We start from the raw sequence: 20,221 nt of genomic DNA on the forward strand, positions 1-20,221 counted from the left end.
ACAGAGGCGGGGAGGCCAGTGGGAAGAGGAAGTTATTGTAGATAAGAGAGGGGGGAAAAAGATGAAATGGAAAGAAATGAAACAGCAAACTCAAGCTAAAGGGATTAATGCCCCTCAATCAACCCCAGCAAATTTGAAAGGTTCCCAAGAGGCTTAAGCTCTCTGGGGCGGCTCCAGGTTGGGCGGCTCTGGTAATGACGGACCAGGTGTGGTTTCCAAGGAGAGAGGAGACTCATAGGCTAGTGTTTGGCACACAGCAGATACTCCGTAGATATTTGTTAATGGTTAACGAAGAGATCACAGCCCAGTTTTTCAAGGTGGAAAAGAGAGATGGCAGTGGCACCAGGGAGAAGCTGAGAGAGAATTTCTGGATGTTTCCAGAACCCAATTTATGCAACCTCTGCTACTGGAAGATGAGTTTGCTTTCCTAGAGGGGCGTCGGGGGCAGCCCCTCCCCCCAAAGAGCATCATCCGTCAGGCCAGGAAGTTCGGAGAGGCTGGCTGAGAAGAGCAGGTTCCTCTAGTCTCCCAGCCGTCCTGGGAAAAAGAATAGAACGCTACAGTGATTGCAGGGGAGGAAAGCCCCGTTTGCAGGGGCTGGGTTTACAGTCCCAGGAGGTTTTAGAGACGCTCTGAGGCTAACCCAATGAGTATTTATGAATTATAAATATGTTCTGTTAAATAAGCTCAACTACTTCAAGTACTTTAAATTCATTTTGTTCAAAACTGTCACTGACTGGGTTCACTAGAAAGCCATCTCCGGGCTGGAGACTGGTGTGTAGGAGGGTTATTGAGAAGTGTTCTTGGGATCAAAGGAAGGAAGGCACCAGGTTGGGGCAGAGGGAGAAACTGAGCTGTGACGCTGTCGCAGTGAAGGCCTCAGCCCACCCTGTGGAGGGTTCTGAAGATGGGGTCACTTTTTCACAGCTGTTGTGAGCTGGGGTGAGGGGCTGGGCCTTCATCAGCCACCGGATGAGCCACCAGGGAAGGGGTGTGACCTCGGGCAGGTTGGCTCTCTTCAGTAGAGGAAGGTCCCCCAAGGAGCAGACAGCCGAAGTGATAAATCTGTTATTCCTAAAATAAGGAGATCCGGGTGGTGCCTTCCAGTCCCCACCGCAATGGGGGAGTATAAATCAATAGAAAACGGTAGGGTAGGAAGAAAATACCTCCTCCCGTCACCGCCTTTTCCCCTGCCATACAGAGCACTTACCATGAGAAATTATGTCATTCATTAACTTACTTGTTTATTTTCCGTCCCCTCTTTTAGATTGTTAGCTCCATGAGTCGAAGCTCCTTGAGCCAAAAAATGGGAACTCTGTTCTACCAGACAAGCACCCAGACCATCTCCTATTGCGTGATAAGCACTCAACAAATATTGAACAAATTAACGAGATGAGAAGCCATAACTGGTGACGAGAAGCCGGTCACGTATTGCAGATGTTCTCAGGAGTCGGGGGAGGAGAGGAGAGAATACACTATGAAGCCAAATTCAGTGAGACAGATTGGGTTGTGGAAATGCTCCGTCCGATGCTGTAATTGGGGATGGACAGTCCTTCCAGTCTCCAGGTGTGTTGCATGGTTCTTCATCCAAACTGGGCCTCCCTGGGAAAGGGATGAGACAGTAAGGTACATTTCATTCTTCCTTCTTAATCCACGATGAATCTTGTCCTACTCAGTAACACTGGCCCCAGCCTTGTTGTGTACCCTCAAGGGGGCCGCCTACGTGCTAGTGGTCACTCAGCTCTGCTCACCATAGCCTGAACACTTGGAATTTCAAAAGCAAGTTGCCGGCGTGAAATTTGCAAGAAACCCACATGGCACATGGGGTTCTTGCTGCTTTGCTTGTGTTTCGGTCGCGGTCACTGTGGCTCCTTGTGCATCATTGCTGGTAACGGGAGGTGCCAGAGTCTTGGCTCTACTGACATCATCTCGCTCACCTTGGGGTCTTGCTTTCTTTGTCTTTCAGGATTGGCTGGAGGGCTAACTTCGGGCCAGTAATCAATTAAATAAAATTGGATTTAGTGGAGTGGAAGTTTCTTCCTCTTGCCCTTTCCAGGAAGAATCAATCTCATTAACATGTTCGTGCTCCCAGGACTTTTTTTTTTTTATCTCCTCCTCCCTTTTTCAATTGAACTCATTAATGACACAGAATTTTTTTTTGAAGCTATTCAGTGGTTGGAGTGGCTGGCAAAGCTTGTTCAGGACAAGCTGTCTGCACAGCAGTCCTCCCAGAATGTCACTCCTTGGGCAACAAGACTGAACTGATTGCTGTCCTACTTGAACAGGCTCAGTCCCCAAGGCCCTCTCTGGGCCAGCCCCTTCTGGACCATAAGATTGCCCTCAGACCCAAGGGCACTAGGGGCACTCGTTTCCAACCCTCTGCTCCTCTGCTCGGACCTCTGAGGTCCCCAGAACCCACGAATCCAGGCACGCTGAGCCCCTTTCCCACCCACTAGCCCAGCAGGAGGACGAGGAATATGGAGAAGGGTGGGAAGAGGCCAGGGTGCTGGGAACATAGGCCAAAGGGCTATTTCCACCCGAACGTTCGTCTCTGTAAGCCTGGCCCGACCATCCTGCTCAGGTGTCTGCTAAGGGACCGTCAGCATGCTCTCATAGGAAGCTACAGAAGCAGACCTTCTCCCAGAGTGCATCCCGCCAGCCAGGAGTCTTAGGGGGCCTCTGTATTAATCATGCCTTTTTATTTTCTGTAAATATGATGCATTGACATCTTGGGGCCTTGCTGACACTGGAGAAACTGCCCCTCCCAGGGCTGGCCAATTCCTAGAGATAGTAAACAGCATCTGTGTGCCTTTCATTTGCAAATTAACCAATCCAGAACCCACACACTCACCACCTACCTCCCCACTCAGGGCCACTATTCCCCTGCCCTAATCACTCCAGGGCCAGGTACCAGCAAACTTGGGACGGCCACCATACTCCAGAATCCACTGAAATTATTCAAACTAACCAATCCTAAACCTTCTTGCCCTGCCTTGCCTATTCCTTCCCACAGAAACTATAAGCACCTTATTTTTTTTTAAAGCAATGACTTTATTTTTTTATTATTACTTTTTAACATCTTTATTGGGGTATAATTGCTTTACAATGGTGTGTTAGTTTTTGCTTTATAACAAAGTGAATCAGTTATACATATACATATGTTCCCATATCTCTTCCCTCTTGTGTCTCCCTCCCTCCCACCCTCCTATCCCACCCCTCCAGGTGGTCACAAAGCACCGAGCTGATCTCCCTGTATAAGCACCTTATTTTATTGCACTTTGCAAATGTGGTTTTTTTTTCTTTACAAATTGAAGGTTTATGGCATCTCTGCATTGTCAGATGATACATTTTTAGATTAGCACTTTTTAGCAGTAGAGTATTTTTTAATTATGGTATGTACCTTATTTTTATAGATATAATGCTATTGCACACTTAATAGACCACAGTATAGTTTAAACGTTACTTTTATGTGCAGTGGGAAACCGAAAAATTCGTGTGGCTTGCTTTATTGTGACATTTTCTCACTTTATCGCAGCGCTCTGGAGCCGAATACGCAATCTTCGAGGTATGCCTGTACCATATAGACTCTTGCCCATGTTCCCCCCCACCCCCCCGGCTCCCCAGAGGCGGAAGATGGGGTGTTGGGGGCGGATGAAATGGTGAAAGGCGTCAAAAGGTACAAACTTCCACTTATAAGTCATGGGAATATAATGTACGCCATGGTGACTGTAGTTAATAGTACCGTATTGCATATTTGAAAGTTGCTGCACACAGTGGGGTGCTGCTACAGAACCTGGCTTCAGACCATGTAAGATCCCCTGTGCAGTAAGCCATTGATGTCTCTGTCACAACAGGTGGAAGACATTACAAAAGGCCTATCCGAGTTGTCTAGTAACGCAAAAACAAACAGCGTTTGGGGCCTAGAAGAGCCGGTGTGCGACATACAAGACCCCCCATGGACATTAATAGTGACCAAGGGATCCACTTTGTCGGCCATGAAGTTCAGGAATGGGCCGGGAAGAATGGCACACACCGGCATCTCCCCCCGCCTCACAACCCCACTGCTGCTGGGCGGTGAATGAGCTGCTTCAACAACAGCTGAGACGGGAAACCCGCTCCTTCAACGTGTGGACACATCCCAGGAGCTGACGCCATGTTAACCCAGAGGCCGCTAGTCAACGCCGTTCAGGTTCAACTGTTGACCACTGAAGGACCGTTGCCGACTGCTGGCCAGGACAATAACTCACTTTTGCCCTCGCCACAGGCTCTACCCCCAGGGGAACACATCATAACATGGCCCTGGGACTGGCAGGTAAGTCTCTGTGGTTTGGGTTTGCTGCCTCATGGAGAAGAGGATTAGAAAGAGACTTAAGAGGTTTCACCTGTCTCCTACCCAGCCCCACCTAAGAGCACTAAGGTAATTAATCCGCGCCCCCTACTGGAGAAGGGCACCATTACACTAACCCTGCAGTCTGTTACATGGCCTCTCCAGTATTCGGCACTGGCTGTGGGGACTGAGGGTAGACAGGCCGTGGGGTCCTGCAGGCCAGGACAGAAACCACGGGCAGGGGTGGTGGTATCTCAGTGCTGTTACTGCTTGTATTTTGCTCAATGGTCGTCATCTTCCCTGTATTGTGCCTGTTAAACACCTTACATTTCACCCCTCGTCTGAGCAGAGGGACTCTGTTCACAGACTGGGCGACAACAGTGGCCTCACTGTGAAATGAGTCTGATGGCTGGGTCTACAGGGAGACGCCGTCATGGTCCTCCTCTGGCCCCTCCATGACCCGATAAGCTCCTGACTCCATAAGTTTGCCCACCTCTTGGCCTCCTGATTCTCTTTCGCTGCTGTTGTCTGTATTGCATTTGTGGTAGCTGGTTGCAGTTCGCCTCTGTATACCTGACCCCTCAGAAGAGGGACAACGAGGAAGAGGGATGGGCCAGGACTGTAAGGGTCGTGCAGGGTGTTTAGGGATGGAGTGTATGGTCAGGTCGCTCAAGATGTCTGTTGCTCCCTGCACATCCCCTGCTCCACTGACACCTGAGTCACCTCCGCCCTACTCACAGGAACGTGCTTTCCCCCTGCCCCTTAGGCCAGAATGGCTTCACCTGCTAGTTTATTAAAAGGAAACATCGGCCCTGGTGAGGGGCTGTGAGGGAGGTGCCCCAGCTGCCGGTTTCCCTGGTAACTGATGAGCCTAACTAACATTGGTCAATTTCCCCTATAAATGGTAGACCACCACCACCCCCACCCCCACCACCGCCACTATAGGAAAGACTGCTGTTGTGTCCTGCTCGCTGGCTGCCTCACACGGTGGGGTGTTGCTCCAGGACCTGGCTTCAGATTTGTAAGCTCCCCTGACCAATAAGCCGTTATGTGTCTGTCGTTGTCTCCCGGGTCTTACTTAGGTCTTGAAGCTGGGCAACTCCAAGGCTTGCAGGCCTCCGGGGTGCAGCCCAACAGAGTATTACAGTGGAAACTAATTACATTGATGTGTACAGTTACTAAAAATATTTTTAAGACAAATTTTGATTTAAAAGTGAATGCTTTAGAGGTGAATGTGCTTTAGAGGTGAACATGCTTTATCTATTAAATAACACGATCTAGCAGGATATCTCATAACTACCATAATTGAGTTGTGATGTGTGAAAGATGTCTTGCAATGCCTGCAATGCTTGTAAACTGATAGGAAAATATCCCAAGTGTTGCTAATACAACCGTGGCTTGTTGCATATCCTCAAACTGAGGGAAATGCTAAATTGCAAACGAGGTTAAAGAAAATAAAGATGTAATTTTCACGATCCAAGTTCACAGATGCCTTGAATCCTACCCGGCCCTTGGCCTGCAGGTTAATGACCTTGTTTAGAGTTTGCGAAATCAGTGGCAGGTGGACAAGTTGGTCTCTTTGGACTGAGTCTGGCTTCAGCTCAGGGGCACTCTCCAGGAGCCCAGCAGTCCAGGCCAGCAAATCATATCTTTGTTAGCAAATGGTCCCCCCTGCCCTCTGGCCTGGAGTGGGGAAAAAGCCATGCTTTTCCTTTGCAATCTTGGGCGATGAGGGTACCACCAAGGTATCTGGGATGGGATAGAGCAAGCTCGGTAACCTTTTGCAAAATCAGTTTCCGCTCTATAGAAATGTAAGGGCATGGTGCTTCTGACCCCTTAATCTCCGTCAAGAGTTGGGTCTTGTGAGTCCTAGATCTCTACAGTTATCACAAAGTTTGATTTTTGTCATTACTGGGCACGCCTCATGGTCACTCTACACTCATGAATCACTGGTATTGGACACGATTATTTCTCTTTTTTTAATTAATTTTTTTAGAGTATAGTTGCTTTACAATGTTGTGTTAATTTCAGGTGTACAGCACAGTGAATCAGTTATATGTATACCTATATCCACTCTTGTTAAAATTCCCTTCCCATTTAGGTCACCACAGAGCCTTGAGTGGAGTTCCCTGTGCTATACAGTAGGTTCTCATTAGTTATCTATTTTATACATAGTAGTGTGTATATATGTCAATCCCGATCTCTCAGTTCATCCCACCCCCCCTTCCCCCTTTGGTAAGCATAAGTTTATTCTCTACATCTGTGACTGTATTTCTGCTTTGCAAATAACTTTATCTGTATCGTTTAGATTCCACATATAAGTGATATATGATATTTGTTTTTCTCTTTCTGCCTTAACTTCATTCACTCTATGACAATCTCTAGGTCCATCCACATCTCTGCAAAGGGCACTATTTCGTTTCTTTTTATGGCTGAGTAATATTCCATTGTATATATGTGCCACATCTTCTTTATCCATTCCTCTGTCAGTGGACATTTAGGTTGCTTCCATGTCTTGGCTATTGTAAATAGTGCTGCAGTGACCACTGGGGTACATGTAATCTTTGTGAATTATGGTTTTCTTCAGATATAAGCCCAGGAGTGGGATTGCTGGATCATAAGGTAGCTCTGTTTTTAGTTTTTTAAGGAACCTCCATACTGTTCTCCATAGTGGCCGCACCAACTTACATTCGCACCAACAGTGTAGGAGGGTTCCCTTTTCTCCACACCCTCTCCAGCATTTATTGTTTGTTCATTTTTTGATAATGGCCATTCTGACCTGTGTGAAGTGATACCTCACTATAGTTTTGATTTGCGTTTCTCTAATAATTTGTGATGTTGAGCATCTTTTCATGTGTCTGTTGGCCATCTGCATGTTTTCTTTGGAGAAATGTCTATTTAGATCTTCTGCCCATTTTTTGATTGGGTTGTTTGTTTCTTTGATATTGAGCTGCATGGGCTGTTGGTATATTTTGGAGATTAATCCCTTGTCAGTTGCTTCATTTGCAAATATTTTTTCGCATTCTGAGGGTTGTCTTTTCATTGTGTTTATGGTTTCCTTTGCTTGCAAAAGCTTTTAAGTTTAATGAGTGGACACGATTATTTCTGATGCCCATGGATCATCCTACTGATGCTGAAGAGAGTGGGAAGCAAGAGATGAGGGGGACGTCATCACCAAGATGCGAATTGTAGCCTTGGAAGGGAATAAGGTTACCTGGTGGTGTGATCAAAGCGAGAAGGTGGTCCATGAGGGGCCAGCCTCAAAATAATTTGATTACTGAGAGAACGGGCTTCCAGGACTGGCCAGGCCACAATGTGAATGTGCCACCAAAGGGTCAGATGTCCCCTTGAACTCTTTTGATCTCATAAGTTGGAAACAGCCTGCCTTCACTCTCCCCTCTGAGGACCTGAGAGAAGACGGTGATCTCTTGACCCCTTGGATGGATGTAGGAACATCCCTAACATGAGCTGCCCCCTGTACCAACACCTCCCACTCGGCAGGCCCGGTTCCAGGGCTCCCTCCTCCATGGTTCCTGCCATGGGTAAGGACCCTGTTCTACGGAAGAATCCGTGTACAGCACACCTCTGAATTCTCTGCAGGGATTCAGTGTCTAGGAGGTCAAAGCACACCTTCCCAGCAGTGGTTTTTCTGCATCCAGCCAGGCTGCTCTGATCACATGGAAACCAACTCGGAGTGTCTGCCACCTTGACAATATTTGTCTTTGCGATAATTCCTTCACACCTTAAGAAACAGGTTAAATGTATGCTTTTATTGTCAACAAAGACTTCATGATCAGAGTATGGCAAGGAGGTGCAGAGTTGTGCCTAATCCCAAAGGACTGGGTTGGGTATGGAGGCATGAAACAGGCCCGCAGTGTAAACGGCGCATACAGTGTGACAGCCTCATTCTGAGTTAAATCTAATGCAAGCTGAAATTAGAAAGTATGGATGTATCACGCTAGTTCTGTTATATTTGCCACCATCGAATAACGGCATGGATTTTACCCTTGGAGGGATACCTAGTGTGAGAAATCTCTAACGGGGGAGAGCATCTAATTCATAAGAAATTTTTCCTCCACCAAAGAAGCTACAAATTCAAGGTGTGATTACGAAACAAGGTAAAAATCTGACCTCAGACTAAGAAATCTTGAGATGCAGTGTGTGGGTCTCACGTGCCTTGTTCTACATTTTGAACCTTGGCAATTTGGGGGATGGTGGCCAACGGTGATCAACATTCCAAACCCCAGGCAGACGACCCTGGCTCCGGGCCGGTGCTGACGGATCTACAGAAGCCAAATTCATTGCTTTCCCATGTCTAGATGTGAGACAAACATCACGTAGATCTTAATATACGTTAATTATGTTACCAGCAGACGAAACTGATGGCCCGTGTTAGTGAATCTAGCTTCTCCTGTGTTCAGCTTTGTGTCACATGGGGTGTGTGTGCAGCTATAGTTGCAGGGGGCTGGGAGGCGCCAGTAAAACAGCTCGCTGAGCAGTTGGCCCAGCCCCAGGCCTGTACTGTGAAGGAGAGGTGAGGCCAGGCTGCTTCAAAGCATGGATTTTTAAATTTTATTTATTAAAAAGAATTTTTTATATATAGTTTTTATTTTTTAAATTTTTATTAGAGTATAGTTGACTTACAATGTTGTGTTAGTTTCAGGTGTACAGCAAAGTGAATCAGTTATACATATACATATATCCACTCTTTTTTAGATTCTTTTCCCATATAGGCCATTACAGCGTATTGAGTAGAATTCCCTGTGCTACACAGTAGGTCCTTATTAGTTTTCTATTTTATATATAGTAGTGTGTATATGTCAGTCCCAGTCTCCCAGTTTATCCCTTCCTCTCCCTTACCCCCTGGTAACCATAAGTCTGTTTACTACATCTGTAACTCTGTTTTGTAGATAAGTTAATCTGTACCCCTTTTTTAGATTCCACATATAAGCAATATCATACGATATTTGTCTTTCTTTCTCTGACTTACTTCACTTAGTATGATGATCTCTAGGTCCATCCATGTTGCTGCAAATGGCATTATTTCATTCTTTTTTTATGGCTGAGTAATATTCCATTGTATATATGTACCATCTCTTCTTTATCCATTCCTCCGTCAGTGGACATTTAGGTTGCTTCGATGTCTTGGCTATTGTAAATAGTGCTGCGGTGAACACTGGGGTGCATGTATCTTTTTGAATTATGGTTTTCTCCAGATATATGCCCAGGAATGGGATTGCTGGATCATATGGTAGCTCTATTCTTAGTTTTTTATGGAACCTCCATACTGGTCTCCACAGTGGCTACACCAATTTACATTCCCACCAACAGTGTAGGAAGCTTCCCTTTTCTCCACACCCTCTCCAGCATTTATTGCTTGTAGATTTTTTGATGATGGCCATTCTGACTGGTGCGAGGTGATACCTCATTGCAGTTTTGATTTGCATTTCTCTAATAATTAGTGATGTTGAGCATCTTTTCATGTGTCTGTTGGCCATCTGTATGTCTTCTTTGGAGAAATGTCTGTTTAGATCTGCCCATTTTTTGATTGGGTTGTTTGGTTTTTTGATATTCAGCTGCATGAGCTGTTTGTATATTTTGGAGATTAATCCCTTGTCAGTTGCTTCATTTGCAAATATTTTTTCCCATTCTGTGGGTTGTCTTTTCATTTTGTTTATGGTTTCCTTTGCTTGCAAAAGCTTGTAAGTTTCAATAGGTCCAATTTGTTTGTGTTTATTTCCATTACTCTAGGAGGTGGACCAAAAAAGATCTTGCTGCGATTTATGTCACAGAGTGTTCTGCCGATGTTTTCCCTGAGAGTTTTATAATATCCAGCATTACATTTAGGTCTTTAATCCATTTTGAGCTTATTTTTGTGTATGATGTTAAGGAGGCTAAGGGGTTGGGTTCTGGCCCGGTTCTGGTCTTCAGCAGTTTGACTAAGGGGTTGGGTTCTGGGCTAAATGAGAGTCGGGAATGCAGGTTTCTAGTTGACTGCGTATCTTAGGAAGAGCAGGACTCCAAACACAGCAGTGACAACCCTTGAGGGTCTGAAACCTCTATTTCCTTAGCGCCTTATAGAGTGGACATGAGGGTCAGACAAATAATCTAGAGCCTTCTACCAAGACCTCTCACTGGGCTCCTTCAACAATCTATAGAAGGTGTTGGTTAATGTTCTTGATCTGAAGAAAAAAGAGGAACAGGCAGAGAATTAACTCCAAATGGTTTCTACAGCAGGGCCACACCTGGGCAGTGCTTTTAATCTAGCAAGTAAAAAATGCTAAATCTTGGGCTTCCCTGGTGGCGCAGTGGTTGAGAGTCCACCTGCCGATGCAGGGGACGCGGGTTCATGCCCCCGTCTGGGAAGATCCCACATGCTGCGGAGCGGCTGGGCCCGTGAGCCATGGCTGCTGAGCCTGCGCGTCCGGAGCCTGTGCTCTGCAACGGGAGAGGCCACAACAGTGAGGGGCCCACGTACCACATAAAAAAAAAAAAAAAAAAGCTATACCTTTTCATGGCCATCTCAATTTAGGATCTGCACACTAGGGGTTGAGGACAGGTGCAACATTTTTGAAAAATCAGGGCTGCCCTGCCTCCTTAGATTTTCTGTTGTAATTTTTCCATATATTTTCTTTCACAAAAAAGAAATGAGTCATTGTTTTCCCTTCAAGTTTGCAGTATTTCCTCTGGGAATACTATTTTGCAAATGGAGAGTGTTAAAGTGGATCCTGAACAGAAGCTGGATCACACGGGGAAACAAGCCAGCATGGGGCAGGATCAAACGCATGAGAACATCTTTTCTACCACAGGTGGAGACAGGTGGAGCTCCCCATCGTAAATAACCAGGTGTCGTTATCCGCTTCCTGGATTTTCAGTGGCCATTTTTTAATTGCAGTTTGACTTCTTTCCAACACCTGACACATGCCTGCCCAATTGCTGGCCAATGGCCTCTGCAAAGTAGACCCAGACCAACCAATGTTAACCTAAGGAAAAATACATTTGGAAGGTCAGCCTGCCCAATGTAGCCATACAACGAGGCGTCCTCAAAACAAAGTGATTCCTGGCTTTTTTGGCCCCTGTTTGGTATAACTGAGATGGGGTGTGAATTACCGATAGGCTGATTTCTTAGTTTAGGGCTTGCACACGGCACCGGTAGGAAAACCATGGTCTGTAACTTAGGTGAAGATTCCCAGACCCCTCCTAGCAGTAGTCCGGCTCATCTCACAGTGCCTTGGTATTTTCTGAGCGACTCAGGCCCCCACTCCATCATCTGGCCCTGTCATTTGGCCTGAGTGGGCTCTCTTGGACACTCATAATATAACCTTTTGATGAATTTCATCCTTTGGCCAAAGGTGAGAGGAGGCCATGGAATTAGCAAGTTGCATTTATTTGGAATGTAATAGGTTTTTGATTATCTGGGAACTGTGGTTATTGTGGATTTTTGGAAAACAAAGTTCATCACAAGCCAATCCTCACTAAAAAAGTCACTGGAGAAAGTCGCAGTTCCACTTGTAAAATCATTTTATTGGTATAAATATACATATGCATAAAATACCTTCAGCGCGTATGTAAGTGAATATTTGTGAAATGTCTTCAAAAGTAGTAGCTTGATTTTTTTACAGGTGTCAAAGTATTCTCTCTTAATCACACGTTAAAAGCTAATATGCAGACAGAAATTAAAGGCCTTCAAAAAACACGAATATTCATAAAACCTCATTCCAGTCAACTATATACATTAATCTGGGCACATGGTAGAATCAGCCACGGGCCTTTCACTCGGTTCTTAACTCGATTGTTGATGGTGTCACAGAGGTCACCAGACCAAGTTAAAATGTACAATTCCACATCGGGAAGGAAGAAGTTCCCCACGGGAGAATGCAAAAACCATACCCAAGATCTAATATATATAATTTATACAAATTATTAGTGTGCTCTGTTAATATAATTACAGTGTGCAATTGCATACGTCAGGAATAAATTGCTCTATCAAGTCAAGTGCAGATTTGACACAGGTACGTGCAGCAGTACCCCAGGGTCAGCTGGATGGTGTTACTTGTGAGTTTGTGTCCAGTTACTTTGTTTACCTCCCCAAACTCATCTTACAGGGCAAACTGTAGCTGCCTCAGAGAAATTCAAGTAGGGCCCATGGGATAATTGCTGGCATTCACTGAAGGCATATGAAGGAATGCATAGAAATCAAATGCTAAGGGTTGGGAGAAGATCAGACATGTGCTTTGATTACCGAGAGATGGATCTGTTTCAGTTTTGGGGAGGGGGGGTGGGGTGGGGAAGGACAAAGGGAAAAGCACCACGAGAAGATGCTTAGGAAGTAGGAAGAGGTGTTGCCCTTGGCTCCTCTCTGATGGCCAGCAGACGCACCCCGCATGGTAAGACTTCTACGTGGGTGACCGTTACACAAAAATAAACTCTTTTTCTGCTTCTTCCCCAGAGTCACTGGATTTGCTGCCTTGCTGGCCATCTTTACTGGAGGACCACTGCTTTTGTTCTTGACACTCCTGGGCCTGCTGGCCCCAGCTTCTCCTGGACACTGAAACAGAAAGGAAAGGAAGTCATTATAGTGGATGAACAAGCAGATGCCAGTGGCCTGAGCAGTAATGGGGTGAGATGCAGGGGCCCTGCAGAGTGGGAGGGTTCGGGATGAACTTGCGCAAAAGCAACTTGCCAAGTACATTTCAAGACTCTAGACAGAAATTAAAAACAAACCAACAAAACAAAACAGAAAAACCCCAGTCTATGAGAGGGTGAGCCTCTCATAGATGTGGCTGACCATCTGAGGGCAAGGACCCCAGGAGGTGAGGGTGTGCGTGGGAGCGAAGGGAGAGGCCAGGAAGGAGGAGCACTGAAGCCACTGTGCCCCAGGTGAGCTCCTCAGTCACAGCTGCCCCCTCATGCAGCACAGGAAGCAGAGCCCTGAGGTGGACCATTCAGGGTTGGCCATCCCTGCTTCAGGGACGGGATATAAGCAGAGGCCCTAGTAATCCTTGTCAGGGTTTTCTGTGTCTTAGGAAACTTCAGTTTCACTCGCTAGGAAATGAATAGTCTTGTAGAGATGAATTAATACTGCCTATATTCAATCCTCTAGGAACCAGCCTCCAGGTAAAAGAACTGCCATTTTTGTTGCCTGTTTTGATCACATATAAATATGAAGGATCTGCTGTGTCTCTACAAAGCAGTGAGAGAACAAGCACCGGACTGAGCCTTTGTGATGTGTCCTGCCAGGCGCTCTGTTGTTCACAGCTACGGGGTAGGTTCCATAAAACTTGGAATCGGGATTTAACCCAAATCTTTCTCCAAAGCCCATGTTCTTTCCAACTAGATCATAGCTTCACTGCTACTATACCTTGGGAAAGGTTCAGATGCCACACTCCAGCATGACTGTTAAGGGTTATTAAATATTACTCACCAAGTCTATTGTAGAGACACCACTTAAGCTAAAAATACCAAACCCATGCACTTTGTGTGGCTTGAAAGAGTACAGCTGCCTCACTACGCAGAAGTATAAATGCTCCAACCAGGAACATAGTCCTGGAAAAGCAAGAGGATTCATTTGATTCTTCTAATCATTTCGATGTTGGCGTTATGCTAAAAAACTCATCTTGGATAATTAAATGTTTACTCTGCTAAAGAATGGTGTTTCAGGAAGTGAAAGCTCATGAAACCTAATAGTCAAAATGCAAACATAATAAAGTACTTCTCCTGCCACTCCTGCTGTCAGGGCCAGATTCTGACCTCTAGACAATAAAAATTTAAGTTTCGTTAATTACATTAAATTGAAATTACTCAATTCTGAAAAGGATAAACTTTCAAATCTCACCATACAAGTAAGTAATTAAAAAAAATTTTTTGACTTCTTTTTACCCAACAGCTTTGAGCAAATTCTCAGATGGAGGGGAAAAGCAATGAAAAAATGATATATATTGATTTTTATTTTTTAGCTTGCACTGGGTAAAAAATTTAAATGTGTTTGTTTGGTCCTTTGAAAGTTGTTAACAAGCCAGGTTTTGGAAAAGTAAATAATTTTCTATAAATAGTTTGCCCTTTATCACAAAGCCAATTTGATAGTATTCAATAAGACTCAAAGTATTTAAGTTCTCAACTTGTGTGTGTATTATGAACAGGAGTTAATAGAGAAAATTTATAATATTTTCATCTTGAAATACTGTGCAATAAATAATCTAACCTCAAAGTAGAGCATTACTAGTGAGAACTGCTAGGAAATTTACTCAAAAATTTCCAACACTACAAGCTCTAAGGAAGAAATAAGTATGGTGATGCATTGCTCATTTGTCTTCAGAGCAAACATATTACCTTTTATTCTTAGATTAAGACTTTTCATCCTTCCCAATATTTTAGGCTTTCTCGAAATCCCAGGTCTAATTGATGTTACATGATATGACATCAGACTACTCTCTAAAAATGGAGAAATTCACGCAATCAAATATGTTTCTGTCACAGATAAAAACCGAGAACCCTGGACCAGGGCTAAGCGAAACTGAGAGAAATCCAACACAGGAATCTTCCCTGCGAAAAGTAAGATTGTCCTTCAGCCTCCATCCAAGTGACACTAGTATTTGAGTCCTCCAGGGATGGGGGGGGGTGGGCGGGGGGCAAGTTAACAGGCTGGTTTCTGAGTTGGTACCAGTCATGAAAGCAAACATTTTAATTTGTCCGACATAGTCACTGAGAGGAATAATGACATGCTCTTTCTGGGGGACTGTCAAAGCAGTTCACTAGGGTGGTACCATTATCTAAAAATTTATTCTAAACATATTCACTGTCATTGATTTAACTCTACCAATTGGGAATGTGACAGTGAGTCTAGTACCAGGCTGACATTTTCTTTGTATCATAGCTAGGCACCTTTCCTGGATAGGAAAACTGAGGCATGGTGAGATCAAGGAACTAGTTGCACAACTAACTGAGTTTGGAAGCCAGAGCACACAGTATTCGTCCAGATCACTAGTGCAAACAACTTTGTAGGGGGAATGTTCTTTGTCAGGCTTGTTTTCCAGCCTTTAGGCAGCATGTGATTAGGATGTTAATTACAATTATATTGAAGTAGGTTCAATATTTCTGAATTTAGACTCTTAGGCAGCCTGCTTTAATGTGTGAATTCTTACATTAAAGAAGTGCAGTAAAACAACCTAATTTCTTTTATACTGTAAAGTGCTGGAGCATCTCTATATATGTGTCTATACACATATTTATTACCGTTCCAGGTACCATTAAAATTATAAAAGATACCTGAGTAAGTAAACAGGCAATGTATTCAACAGACACTCCATGTATATTCATATCCTGTCTACAGTGGCGATAACTGGCCTAGAGAGGCACAAATGTGAAATCTGTCATTCTTGAAGATGATCTGATTTTGCGTATATATATATATATATATATATATATATATATATATATATATGCAAATACATATATATGCTAATTTTAAAGCTTCTGAAATGTGCATATAAATTCAGAATTAGAGATTCATATAAAAATTTGAGCTTTTCTTCATTTTAAGCTCCACTGACCTCCATATTTCCCAGGAGAAAACATTATGATGACCTTAAAATAATACTCAGTAGTCGGCCCTGGTTTCTTAATACTTTCTGGCAAGGGCCCAAAGTGCCAACCAACCATTAAATTTCTTTTGAAGAATTCACGTAGGGGTAGTAGAACCCAGATCTGGTGAAAAATGGGGAACAGAGCACTGGCTTACAGACAATAGTATTTGTCGGCTACAGGCTGAATTATGGAAGAAGCAAGTGATATATAAAAGGAATCTCACAATAAGATGGCCTGTACAAACAGAATACATTACAATGCATACAAAGCCAAAACCAACTATTTTCTTCAAGAAAATAGGACATACTCTAATGAAAACATCACAGCTTATGAGTAAACGTAGCGAGGAAATGATATGAAATGCATATCACTTGATGCAGTTACAAGTACTTCCAGGAAAAGAAAGTAAGCATTTTACCTGTCACATCAATATTAAAATAGCCACACAATTAAAACATAATAATCATGATAAAAATAGGTAGCATGCTTTGAGAACAATAGCCTCTGTTTCACGCATACATGATTTAGGAAAATAAGAAAGCTATTTTAGCATAAACAAAGCTGTTCTTAAAGAAAAGTACACACTGTGGTTTAACAGAATTGCTCTGCTGAACGCTATTTGTTAACCAGGAAACTATGCAGAAAGACTGCTACGCAGTTCTCAGGGGTGAAGACAAGTGCTGGGAATCGGCACTAACAAAACAGGATTAAAATATTATACATAAAATTACTTTAATTGAAGCTCCCGTAAAAATTTCATTTTTGGTTTCCTGTCCATAGTTCAAGAAATCAAGGCAGCAAAGCAAATCAAGATGGTCCTATTGAATTCCATCAAAATTCGATGCAGCCCATCACAAAGAGGTCATGAAAAAATCAGAGAGACACAGAAGTTCTCGCCTGTCTAGGATCTGGCTTATCTCTGGCTTCATCTTAGTTTAACTCAGAGCCTCGCTGGCTGATCCGTGTGGTACTGGCAGGCGGGCTCCTCGTCTGTGTGTTGTATAAAGTGCTCTAGTGGCCTCTTGAAGAAGGAACATTACTTTGTATCAAGGGTGCTTTGTTACTAACAAGCGATATGAGTCAACTGATGCAATAGTTCAAATGTAAATTTCCAAAAGCTAGAAACATCTATGTAACCTTGGGTGTCCTTATCAAAAGAGGCACTATATAGAGACAGAGCTTCTGATTTCATATACTCTAAGAATTAATTCTCTCCAGAAGATAAGTGTCTTAGGTGTTCATTTATGTAATTTTTCTGTGACTTGAAGACAACAGATTTTCTTAGAAAATCTCTTGCAGGGAAAAGAGTTACCGTAATCGTGTGTCTACGAACACACCTACCACGAAGGAAGTACTTTAAAAGTGAAGGACCAAGCTGGTTGGTTTCCTCTAGGGCAAGTGCTACTCGGCCCAGACAGAATGGTCCATGCGTATCTACAGACTACGGACTTCGCTTTATGTGGTGGGCATGTCCTTAACTCCACCCTGTCATGTGGCTAGTGTGCGCCGGGCCACCAGGCAAGTCAGAGTACATGGCTCATCCAACAGTACTGGCCAAGAAGGCTGATTCCAAATGCTGTTGCTCGTGGGGGGGGGGGGGGGGGGCTGGTAGATGTTTTCTTTGTTGTTTTTGTGTTTAAATGTGTCGAGGAAAGTCCTCAAAGACAATAGTTCCTACTTGAGAAATCATAACTCACTGGGCTACTAAGCTCTAAGGTGGGAGAGGTTTATCATCAATAATCGAGTGCTAAAGTTTGAGAATGGTTTAGCCTTTCAAAATAAAGGGAAATTATCCCTATTATAAGGTCACTTCCAGTGCACTTCCCTCTTGAGGGATGTGGGGTTATGGCTAGACTGCGTGGCTGTGGGCACGTTATCCTTGGAGCCAAGACACTCATATGTTAACCTCTGATGAAGTTTTACAGAAAGAAATAAAAGCCTTCTTCTAAGGGAAAAAGTCCCTTAAGGAAATTTCACATACCAGAATTTTATATTCTTTTTCTTTTATCATACTAAAATTTCCTTTAAAAGACTTTTCAAGTCATATTTATAAAAAGTTATTAACCAGGGAGATGATGAATAGTCATAGAAAAGCCATTTCCTCTCTGAATCAGCAGTGCTTGTTCTGAAATTTCCCACTGGAGACGAAAGCTGATTTAAAATCTGTCTCCTTTTTCTCTCCTGGGACTGTCCTCACCTGAAAATAACTTTACAGAATTTACTACAGTGTCAAACGGCAGAGAGAAGTTATTGAGTAACTGCTGTGAAATAGTATAAATTGTTCCTAGAGGTTGAAAAGTTAATTGGTACTTTTCCTTTCTTACTAAAGGGTCATAAAATGTCTGCTAAAAGATCACGTGCATCCTTCCCTAAAAGAGTGTAAGGTAAGGTGTTAGACCAACATTCTCTAAAGGGTAAACCGTGCTACTCTAAGGATTTCTGACCCCATCCCAGTTGAAATCTAAGAGAAGAGTAAAGAGAGAAAGGGAGAGAATAGGAGACATGGCCCTGAATATAAAAATAAACCTCCACGATCACAGAAATTTGAAAGGACAAGTCACCATACTCCAGAGTAACTTGATCCTCCTCATAAGAATTTCTAAAGTTAGATTTTTAACTCAATACTTTTTGCCCCCAATGGAAGGACCATCCCGTTGCCATTTAGAAAAAAAAAAAAAACAGTTTCTGAATAATCCCTGACCCAGTCCCAGGATAGAAGTTACTCAATTAAAGTTTGTTTTTGTTAGTGCCAGTTCATAAGCTTTGGGACAGTGAGGGATGATAATTGAAGACTCTAACCATTTGTTGGCTGTGACCTCCTGTGCCCAATTGCATTCACTTCCTCTTCTGCAATGGTGGAGTACAGTTTTGAAGGTCTTTTCCCTCTACTGGAAGGCTTGCCACTGTCATGATCTGAATGCCTTTTGTAATAATCTCCTCTTTGCACTACTGAGGAAAAGGGATTCATTTTACCCTTTGTAGTAGCAAATAACATCATGTTGACATTAATATTAAAAAATATTAATCTATAAAAGTTAAATATCAGCTTACCCACCCCACTTAAGATTCAAGGAACCTCCAGTGTTGGTCCTGAACAGATATACCATCATCTACAGAATTCAACAGCCAACATTATGGAAATGTCGTGCAAAATGAGGTGAGCGCTGAGTCTGCCCCCAAAAGATACTAATAAAAAGGCCCCCGCATTACCATTTCGATCCTAAGATGGATTAACGAAAGTCACATTCACTATGGAATAATCCGGAAGAATCACAGCCATTTACCTGTTTCAGAAATGAGTTGGGCACGCTAGTCCAAAGGGAGGCACAGAACAAGGAAATGAAGCAACCGGCATGAATAATGTACAAGAAAATAGGAATGAGCACAGCGGGAACATTTTTCTAAAGAAAAAGAGAGGGCTCACAAGGGCTCTCCTTCCTGGGCCAGCTTAGTGGACAAGCTGAAAAATAAACTGAAGTCAAAATATTACCACCTCAGACATTTACAGACCGTGCTCAGACCTCACCTAGATTTTCAGTCCAATTTCAGTATCAAGCGACACCATCAGAATGATCTCGGTGACTAACTTATCGTGGATGCCAGAGGGGAAAGCAATGGTCTCCCCGGCTCTACAGTCTTCAGCTGGAAAGATGGGGTCGCGAACCATCCACAGTATTTGCTGCTGGGGGGAGTGAGGAAGGGAATCAAACATCTATCCCTGAGGCTATGAAATGTTTGAGAAGCAACTCATTCATTCCTAAGTTCCTGGGGAAAGAACACCTGGATTTTTCAAAGCAGGGGGCAACGGGCACACGAGCAGCATCCAGTATTTCACCCGCTCCGTTAACCAGAGGCTCCATGGTACGTGCTGTTACTCATGAGGCTGGGGGGTGACTCCAGGCCTTGTCTGATCATATAGCCAGGCGTCTTAGAAAACATCATTTTTCAAAAATGTTAAGCAATTATTTCTTGTTCAACCTTCTCCCCCTTTCTTTTTAATCCTTCCATAGTTCCAATGGCTTTTTGATGAGGTGAGCATTCCTACTTACCCCTATCACCCCTCCATGCCTCCCTGTTTCTCTCCAACAGAATTCTCTCAGGCATTTTCACAGCTTCCTTATAAGTAAAGATGCAAAGTCAGCAGTGGCAGGAAGAAGGGCAAATGTGGTGTGAGTGGTCCTATCAGGGACACTCGCTGGCTCCAGTCCCTCTGACCTGGCACCACCAAAGTGTCCTCTTCCTACACCGCGACTTCCTACACCAAGACTTCCAAAGGCCGCGGCTGTAACAGCAAGCCCTGTATTTATTGAT

General features: G+C 43.7%; 2 protein-coding genes across 6 annotated transcripts in view; one reads left to right on the plus strand and one right to left on the minus strand.

Annotated features, from left to right (window-relative positions):
- Positions 1-2,012, plus strand: part of SLC17A1 (solute carrier family 17 member 1) — a 212,627-nt gene extending 210,615 nt beyond the window's left edge. The window contains exons 14-15 of the transcript XR_014326509.1: positions 1,268-1,566; positions 1,967-2,012. The gene's annotated coding sequence lies outside the window, so the exon portion shown is untranslated. The remainder of the gene's footprint in view (positions 1-1,267; positions 1,567-1,966) is intronic.
- Positions 2,013-12,712: 10,700 nt separating this feature from the next.
- Positions 12,713-20,221, minus strand: part of CARMIL1 (capping protein regulator and myosin 1 linker 1) — a 323,350-nt gene continuing 315,841 nt past the window's right edge. For 3 of the 5 annotated variants that reach the window (XM_082847980.1, XM_082847981.1, XM_082847982.1), the window contains one exon: positions 12,713-12,875. In XM_082847980.1, the coding sequence (XP_082704106.1) occupies positions 12,739-12,875 (137 nt within the window). In that variant the 3' untranslated portion in view covers positions 12,713-12,738. Of the gene's footprint in view, positions 12,876-18,709; positions 18,860-20,221 lie in introns of all 5 variants that reach the window. The other 2 variants (XM_082847979.1, XM_082847978.1) reach the window with 2 other exon arrangements.

This window comes from Leucopleurus acutus, assembly GCF_964270905.1.
Source record: "Leucopleurus acutus genome assembly, chromosome: 10".
NCBI lineage: Eukaryota > Metazoa > Chordata > Mammalia > Artiodactyla > Delphinidae > Leucopleurus > Leucopleurus acutus.